Source organism: Osmerus mordax, chromosome 10 (assembly GCF_038355195.1).
Source record: "Osmerus mordax isolate fOsmMor3 chromosome 10, fOsmMor3.pri, whole genome shotgun sequence".
NCBI classification, from domain to species: Eukaryota; Metazoa; Chordata; class Actinopteri; order Osmeriformes; family Osmeridae; genus Osmerus; species Osmerus mordax.
The window spans coordinates 3,793,758-3,803,031 of NC_090059.1; the positions used below are offsets into that span (position 1 = coordinate 3,793,758).

At 42.0% G+C, this 9,274-nt stretch overlaps 1 protein-coding gene across 5 annotated transcripts in view; it reads right to left on the minus strand.

Moving 5' to 3' along the window:
* cpxm2 (carboxypeptidase X (M14 family), member 2) overlaps positions 1–4,403 on the minus strand; it is a 177,437-nt gene extending 173,034 nt beyond the window's left edge. For 4 of the 5 annotated variants that reach the window (XM_067244761.1, XM_067244758.1, XM_067244763.1 and 1 more), the window contains exons 1-2: positions 3,725–4,403; positions 1,116–1,205 (exon numbers count right to left, since the gene is read on the minus strand). In XM_067244761.1, coding sequence (XP_067100862.1) covers positions 1,116–1,205; positions 3,725–4,001 — 367 coding nt within the window. In that variant the 5' untranslated portion in view covers positions 4,002–4,403. The remainder of the gene's footprint in view (positions 1–1,115; positions 1,206–3,724) is intronic. The other variant, XM_067244759.1, reaches the window with a different exon arrangement.
* Positions 4,404–9,274: the final 4,871 nt, after the last annotated feature.

A 9,274-nucleotide genomic window follows, 5' to 3' on the forward strand; every position in this document is an offset into this window, starting at 1 on the left:
TGTCATCAGGCTAGTGCAAAACACTGAACTCTTACGAGGTTCTGACATAACCAATACATATTCCAGGGATAGCAACAGTTAAAAAAATATAAACGCGTTCTGCAGGGAGCCTGAAACTTTATCGCTGAGAAAAACTAAATGAAAACAGCGGTTCTAGCTCATAGATAACTTTCTTGATTCATTCTGTAACTGTAATAAAATAGTTGAGGAAACCAGTTTCCTAAACAATTAATTCATATATGGAATTTATTTGTTTAGTATTTACACAAACACAATGATGTAAGTCAACTATATTGTTAATTGTACATAGTAATTTGTATTACTGGATGTATTTAATTTCTGAATATGCTCAATAAACCACAGATCTATTGAGTGGCAGCATCGCATCGAAGTACTCATATTAAATGGATGCTTGTCTTCTTATCCATCTATGACACATTCTGAGAATATACCATTTCCCCCATAAGCCTTCCAAACAAATGCAGCGATCACTCAAGAATTGTAGAGCTGTTACAAAGTAATTACATTACTAGCCCTGACCCATGATCAATCAGCAGGACATTGGCTCAGTTTTATCAGAACTATGGAAAGGTTGGGAATGGAGTCAGGCCTAGGCTGCAGGCCAAAATAAAATGTTCACCAGCAGGGGGCCTTGGTTGTAATCATTTAGGCCTGGGGAGCCTTGAGAAGAACCACACTCTCCACATGACCAGAGACAAACTGGCTCTCATTCAGGCAGCATCCTGGCTTCTGTTTAGCAGTTAGACTGATCCATGGAAACCAAACACAATGTTTCATTCCCGGAAAAGACTGCAGTGCATCTGCGGCTTCACTTCTCTTTGAAGCATCATTTTTATGGCCAAAGTTTTTTTTCCCCCTCTCAAGGAAAAGTAAGTGAATTGAATACTGCCTCAAAAGGACCGAGGCACATTTGTTATTTTGTAAGTGTTCGCTTGTGTGTGCGGCCTATCTCTGTTTCTGTTTCAGATGCACACACAGTTTCCTCTGCATGCCATGAGGTGGGAACCCCCAATCACTGAGGAGAAGGGTCATCCCTGGCTATCATCTGAATATCAGATCCCAGTGGTGGACTTAATGTCTCCAGTATCACTTACCCTCTTGAATCTGCTTGTATTGAGCATGGTCCTCGCTGATCATGTTTGGACTTTTCTTGCTTTTCTCAGTATTCTTATTTCTATTTTTCACTGAAAGAAAGACACATGTATTCATCTTACACTTAATTTTCTTTTGCTGACTGGCTCACAGATTAAATCAATTATGTATCAGTATGTTTTGGATAAACAGACAATAAATTACAATACTAAATCCTGAAGAATCCGGCAAGTGGGCCCTTATCCTGATTTTTAATGTTCTGAAGGCAGAATGAATGTAGAAAAATGACCTAAACTGCAAAGGATTAAGTCAATGATATTGACTTGAAGCTAAATATCCTAATGGCTTGCAAAACACAAGATTATTTTCCAGAATGGATTATTGCCAGGGCGTAGCCAGGACATTATTAAAACTACTATTTTAAAACTCACACACTGCATCACTCAGAGCAACAGTTTTCTAACGGTATCCAGTGGTTAGCTGCTAGTTTCCATTGAAGCGCTGTCAGAATGCAGGTACGTTGGTTTGTGTCTTGCGCTGTTGATGGGGGCGTGGCCCAACATGTTGCGAATATGGGGCTTGTAGCATAAGTGACAAATGCCAATATAAGACGACTTTATAAAAAAAATACTAATGCATTTATTTCAGCTTTATACTGTTTCTGTCCAGGAAGGTTTAAAAAAAAAAAAAAAAAAAAAAGGTTGGGGGGGGGGGGGGGCCGGCAGGGTGGCCCCCCCTGGCCACCACGTGGCTATGCCCCTGATTATTGCCCAGGTATTTCATCATGAGAATGGTAAATGTTGCATATTACAAATAATTGCTATGAATAAGTTAAAGACTCATTGCATTGCATTCGGCAACTTATATTTATCCCACTTAGTACTGCTAGTTTATGTACCCTTAGTATAGTTAGTCCACATATTTAAATTTTAGGTATATGTTTATTGTATGCACCTTCCTGCCAAAGCAAATTCCTTGTCTGTGCAAACTTTCATGGCGAATAAATCCCTTTCTGATTCTGATTCTGATTCTGATAAACCAAAGCAATGAGAATCCAACCAGTAGAGCCATGAACCGTACAGCCACGAGTACATTCAAGAATGACCCTTGTATTCTCCAACATTCATATTCTTTGTCCTGCCCCACCTGTTCCAGGTAGTCCTGATGGCTGCTGCGCATGTGAGCATGCCTGAACCATGAGGTCAGTGTCGACACAGCTGTTCCCAATTAGCTGCCACCAGCCCACAACTGGAACAACCCACACACCAACTACGTGCCTGTTACTGGCTCCTCTGCCCTGCATTCATTCAGAGGACAAACCAATTTTAAGTGCTACGGCCCATCCTACACGTACAAGGCTTTCACCCATACGATAAACTGCAAATATGTACTTTTCGACAGGTCTGCAAACGCCTTTGTAGGCAGAGATTTTTTTTAATGTTTTAATCGAAGCAGACCTCTGCAAACTTCCAGAGGTCTGCAAAAGGTTTTGCAGACTTCTTAGAACTTCTCTGGACCAATAAGAACAGCGTATTGGTCTAATTATAATAATAGTATATAAGAAACTCAATTTTATGAAAGGCTGCAGGTTTGGTGTATTCTACTGGCTCCGCCCTGAAGACGTGGCGATCTCACATGTGCACACTGCACATCTGGGCTCCTACTGTGATCCTGACCTCCCCAGGGCTGGTGGTGTTTAATGCTGTTCTCTGTAGGGGTGGTGGCCACCTGGCCTTCGAGCCACATAGAGACCTGCCACTAATGTGTGTGGACAGAGTAAAGGAGGACTGCATGGGGAGATGGGTGTTGTTCCCTTTATTTGCTCATCCATCACAGCAACATCTGAATTGAATTCAGCTGCATTTCAGATGGGTATTGTCCCTCAAGTTTTCCATTAGCGAGCCATCAAACGGTTAGCTAGTGACTTGTGACAGATGAGTATCTGGTGCATTTTACCATAATGAGCCTCAAAGAAAAAGTTTAGCATTTTATTTCTGAAACATGATACATTTAAAAAAAAAGATGATACCAATCACTGACTGATCGCAGAGTCTTTGTGACTTATTTTGACTTTGATCTGTTAGACTGATTAATTAAATGACTTATTTTATAGCAAAAAAAATTCTAATTAGTGCAACAACAACCATGATCATCAGGCCATTTAAAAAACATTTTTTTATCACGTTGTGGGCAGTTTACTTACATGGCCATTAAAACCTTGATTTGTTAAGTCATGAAACCATGAATGTTCCAATTCTGTCTTGCTATACAAATGTTGATGTGTGTGTACATTGTATTGGTAAAATTAATCAAGAACACTAGTATTGTCACTGAAGCAATTCACTGTAAGGGACACACTGTAACTGACCTACAGCACCACATTCACAAACCATTTAGAATCATAAAAAACTATGAGACTTCCACTTGGGCTTGTTTTTTTTAAGAAATGTGAATGTTTATTAACTGTGCTTTAAATGGTCTCTACAGTAGTAAAACTATAAACAGAGAAACAAGCGTTTCACCATTCACAAGAGAGTTTAAGATTGATGTTTCGAGAAAATAACCAGCCACTATTGTTGGGAACTATAAAAGAGGGAGGGGTTGACCGTACCAGTCTTAGCCTCCGGGGTGGCCTTGTCCGTCTGCCGGCTGCTCGGTGCCTTGCCCTTGGCCCCTTTCTTGGCTGTGGTTTGACTAGGACTATGGTCCCGGTGGGTTTGTGCTTGCTCCTCGGCCCCTGGGACCTGGTGATAGTGCTCTCTGCTCAGGAGCTCCTGCATGTAGTAATTCTCGTCCTCAGACACATGGCCATGAGAGAGCTCCAGGTACCCTGCCAGGAGTCCTCCCAGCAGAGCCAAGGCAAAGAGGGTAAGGTGCGGTCCACTCATGGCCTTGCAGGGTGGGGAAGATGGTGGTCAGAATTCAGGGGTCTGTCTGTCTCCAGAGGAGGCTGCTGCGGTCAGGCTGCGTCCCATCAACGTCTCTCCTTTCCTACTCCAGCGTGGGGAGTTTTCAGGGTGCTCCAAGTGTTGGACAAAAGCAGAGTCAGGGGGTCAATGGAAGTCTCTCTGTGCCCGAGAACAACGCAGGCGAGGCTGGGGAGAGGAAATAGTGAAACGGAAAGAGAAGAGAAAAATAAAGCTAGAGACAATAGTAAGAACGAGAGAGAGAATTCCCTCCTTAGATGTTGGCAGCTGACTGAATCTCCAAAAAGTCCTCAGGGTAATTCTCAGATATTTTGCTTAACCTTTGACGCTATAGAGCTAAAAAAAAACAAGAGGACTATAGAGTTCTTTGAGATGTTGGGCAGTAAGATCAAAAACTCCCAGACACACATTGACACTTGACTACTTTTACAGGGTCTTCTTTCATCTTCCTCTCCTCCCACTCTGTCCAGGACAAATGGGGTGGCTGTGTAATCTGAGAAAACGTTTCTCTTTCCAGCTGCAGAGCAGAGGGAGTGCAAACTCTCTCAACCCATCTGCTATCAGGGGGGAAGCCTGCCATAGATTTATAAACTGAGAGCAGGGGCAAGCTTTGGAACTCACTTAAACACTTGTCACAGTTCAACTTGATATGTTGTATTTATAATTAGTGCTAAGGATGAAAAATGTGTCTGTTCATTGAAGGCCTCATTCCAACTTAAATCCCTGAATCCCATCAGGAGAAGTAGCTACTTAGATTTGAGTGAGCTTCTAAATAGCACTTTTTCTGGGAAAATATTTTACTCTGCTTTAACTTCACTTTAGAAGCGGCCTTATTTCCTGACTGAGTTGTTGGATGGCCAGACCTGTTTGGACATAGCTGTAATATGCACATTAGCGACGGCCTGAGGTAAAACAGTGCCTCACTGTACCGTGCCCGGGCATGCTCAGACACAGAGATGAAGCTCTGCCCTCCATGTCACAGTCCATCACATCAACACTGCACTGCCTGCTCCTTATCTCTCCCTGCCCCCTCTTTTGCTCTTTATTTCTCCCTCTCTCTATTTCACTTCCTTTCTCTTTTCACCCCCTTTCTCTCTCACACACGTGTGTGAAACACATTCACTTTCACAAAAATGTAATTGCTTGCATACAGTACTTCCATGTTCACCTGCGGAAACACAGACACCTCACATTCATCTGAAGCAACTCACACTGACGCCAGTTAAAACACCCAGTGACTCACCTACACTGACTTCATTGAGATAACAAAAAGAAAGCCCCAGGCAGAGCCAACATTACACAACACAGACACATCATGCATATCACTGCACCATAGTTTACCTGTGTGCAGTGATATTATATTTACTATATTATATAGCCTATAGATAGTAATATGTATTACTATAGTTCCAGGCAGAGCAGTTATAAACCATTCTGACACATGCATGCAATTTAGATACTTAATTTAGGTGCTATACAAAGGGATTCAACATATCAAATCAAATCAACATTTATTTGTATATCTCTTTTTACACGCAAGCATGTCACAGAGGGCTTTGTTGGGAGTGTATTTACTGTAATGTAATTTCTTACAAATTAAAGTCAGTTTTATTGGTCTATTATTGCAGGTATTTTAAGACTTTATTTTGAGAATTATCACTGGGATATCACTAGCCTCAGGCACCCTCTGAGAACTCAGTCCTGGAGAAGACACGATTCCATGAAGCCTATCGCACACCTAATGAACACAGCCCTTGACATTTACACAGCCTGAAGCAAAACAAACTAAAGACAGGATAACATTCCCCCACCTGGGCAATCCACATGCACATGCACACACACACACACATGAGCACAATGAAACGTATTGCTTCATTTACACCTGTTTAGGGGTGGGGTTGGAAAAGAAGGTGGGATGTCACTTGCAAAGTCCTCAGAAGGAATTGTTTACGGAACTTTAAGTGTATTCTATTGTATACTGTGTATTGTGTATACTGTATATTGTGTTTTATTAGGTGTATATGTTACACATTGACTTGTGTAACATCTCTAATAATGCCAGGATTCTGTGTATCTGTGTGAATGGGATTTTAGGGCAGCGAGTTTCCGACGATTATATCAAGAACCGTGCACTATGCAAAGTTCATGTTTTTTTGGAGTTGTCCCCAAAAAGGGCAATGTTGCTGCGATTAACACGGCAAGGGAGACAACTTGTCAAACCATTACAAACGTTAAAATTCTTAAATTGTAGGCCTACCAAATCTACTTAACACAACTATATGCATTTAGGCCTACTGATAATTAGCGTAATTTGATGAGCTGTCTGAAACCGTTCTGACAGTAGCCTATGGCCAATATTCTCAACAGGAGATTGAGAATAATAGCCCAAAAAAGAACATGGCAGCAATTGAAAATTGCAGGATAAAATTCAAAACACTGAAGAAGGCCATGGTTAATTGCACTTGATGTGGGCTAATAATGTTTTTGTCTTCACATCTTGAACAAAATTTATAAATTACTTCCAAATAACTTTGCCACACACATGTATTAACTGATAGGCTAAATGCTGAGCTTTAAGATAAAAGGGAAAGATAACCATGACTAAAATGGGGATTCACTGAAATAAGTATTATTGCACAGATCCAGCACAAACTTTCAGATCAGAAGGTGACCCAAACTGTAGCACACTTTGCTTTAGCAACAGTCATTTAAAATTGCTCAGCATGACTAAGAATATATAATTATTATATTACGCGTGCATATTTAATCCAAATCCAATTATTATTATTCTGGCTGACAGTGTATGGACAGCTGCCCCATATTTCCAGATTTCAAATTAACATGGTCTGCCTCTACAGATCCAGAGGGGCTTGGACAGTGGCAGACTGTGGCTGTTTGAAGGGCAGGGGCGGAAACATTTTAAGGGCTGCTACTGCACGACATGGGCTCTCACCGGTGTAACAATGGGAATGGGACGACACCCCAAGTGTCCTCACAGCCTCACTTTGGGAAAGCATGCCCTAGTGGGAACATTGTAGGGGAGACTGTTGGACACAGCATCTAATCGCCTTCTTTGGAAAGGGCACCATTTGGGACACTTATGTAGGGACAGCATAAAGGGCACTTCATAACAGCACCCTTTTCCAATTACATTTAGTCATTTAGCAGACACTCTTATCCAGAGCGACTTACAGTAACTACAGGGACATTCTCCCCGAGGCAAGTAGGATGAAGTGCCTTGCCCAAGGACACAACGTCAGTTGGCACGGCCGGGAATCGAACTGGCAACCTTCTAATTAATCGCCCGACTCCCTAACCACTCAGCCATCTGACTCCATTGGAAGTAAGGGCACGGGAACAGTCAAATTTAGACCATTGTAATGGCACCTTATAGGGTACTGCATCACATTTTCTCGACTATAAAGGAAGTCATTAAGACATGTATTTACATTTATAGAGGGCACACTGTCATTTATTGCGTTGTGCATCCTGGGCACAAGCATATTTCACAATGTGAATGGCAGACAGTAGGGACCATGTTCAGTCTTCCAGAGGGCCTGGATACACCCATGGGGACAATATATTGCACCTATAATATTGGGGAAGCCAGAAGGAGAGGATGAACTAATATAGAGGCTTGTCAACATATAGGCTACTTTACACAATGAAAATACTAATCAAGTCTCCTTGATTCTTTGTGTTTCAAGATGAACTGGAAAACTGATGATAATATTCAGGTAATGCTTTGGAGCAAAGTATACCCTCATATTTCATGGCAGATTTGCCTGTTCATGAATGTCCCACATGCAAAGACACACAGAGATGCAGACAGACTGAACAGTGGTCAAGGCTTGGCTACAGTGAGTTTGCTTCCTTGTGTTTGATTCCAGCAGACTACATAGTCTAGGCCTACCTACATAGACTGCAGGCTACTACCCTCCTTTCTACTATTATGGTCTACTACTCTCCTTTCTACTACTTTCTACTAAGGATGGTAGGCTGCTCTTTTGTGTTCATTCTATATACATATATATATTTAAGAATGACAATAAAATCTATCTAGATAAACTATGCTGGGCCTGCTGAACCTGAGATGAAGTAAACACGTAAATTCATTCATGTCTGCACTTCAAAAAGTCTGCACTTATGTTTCCGAACACGGTCTAAAGCAACAAGCTTTCCATTAATTTTCAATGGAGCCAGGCGAATCACTTGCGTGGTGCATTGTGGGTAGTGACACGATTCGAGTTGAGATTTTCTCAACTTTATGCAAATGAGGAACGATTTTCACTAGAGATTGCCAATCTGAGTGTTTTCTTGTTTCTAGTAACGTAGTGTTACCGGCCTCAAGCCTAGGGGAACTTGGGCCAGCACAAACAGGTTCCTTACACTTGAAAAGTGAAGGAACAAACACAGGTGTCAAGGCATGGAGTTCAAACAAAAGCTCCCCAATTCCTTTTATCCTTCCCTGCCTTGCAGAGTGCATCCAATGACACCTCACTGTCCCTAGTGGACTGGAGTGAACCAAGCAAGATAGGGTGCATGCTTGGGTCCATGCGTATATGTGTATTTGTGTGTATGGGCGTGCGGCACTGAGGATAACCCGCTACACTCTCCCCCACTTTTAGAGGAGGTCTCCTGACATCTTGATTATTTGCAACTACTCCCCAGTGCTAATAGCCCCACAATACTGGTCTCCAATGAGGCTGCCACTCAAGATACGAGGAGTATGGCAACAGGTCATTCTGGAAAGGGGGGTGATACATTACTGCGTGGACTACAGGTTGGTATGACGGTTGACCCAGGCTTTGATAAGTGAGCATTTTTCTTGGTCTCACTGTGCGTTCAGATCTTCTCGGCATGAGCTCTTCCTGCTCTTGCACTCGCTCCACACCCTCAAGGTCATCACAGACATTTTCAAACTCACGACCTTGGTCATGGTGGAGTTTTTCCGGGAAGCCAAAACGGGGGATAAAGTCATTAAATAGTTTCTCTGCAGCTGTTTTGCCAGATTTATTTTTAGTGCGATAAGCTTGGGCAAAGCGTTTAAAGTGGTCAATTATGACCAAGATATACTCATAACCACCACTAGTCGGTTCAAGATGGAGGTAATCAACTGCAACTAACTAAAAAGGTGAGCTTTTGGAGATGGAGCCCATTGGTGCTTTGTCTTGCATAGAGGGATGTTTTTACTGAACGCACGCCCTTACAAAAAAGAAGTATATTAAAGTATA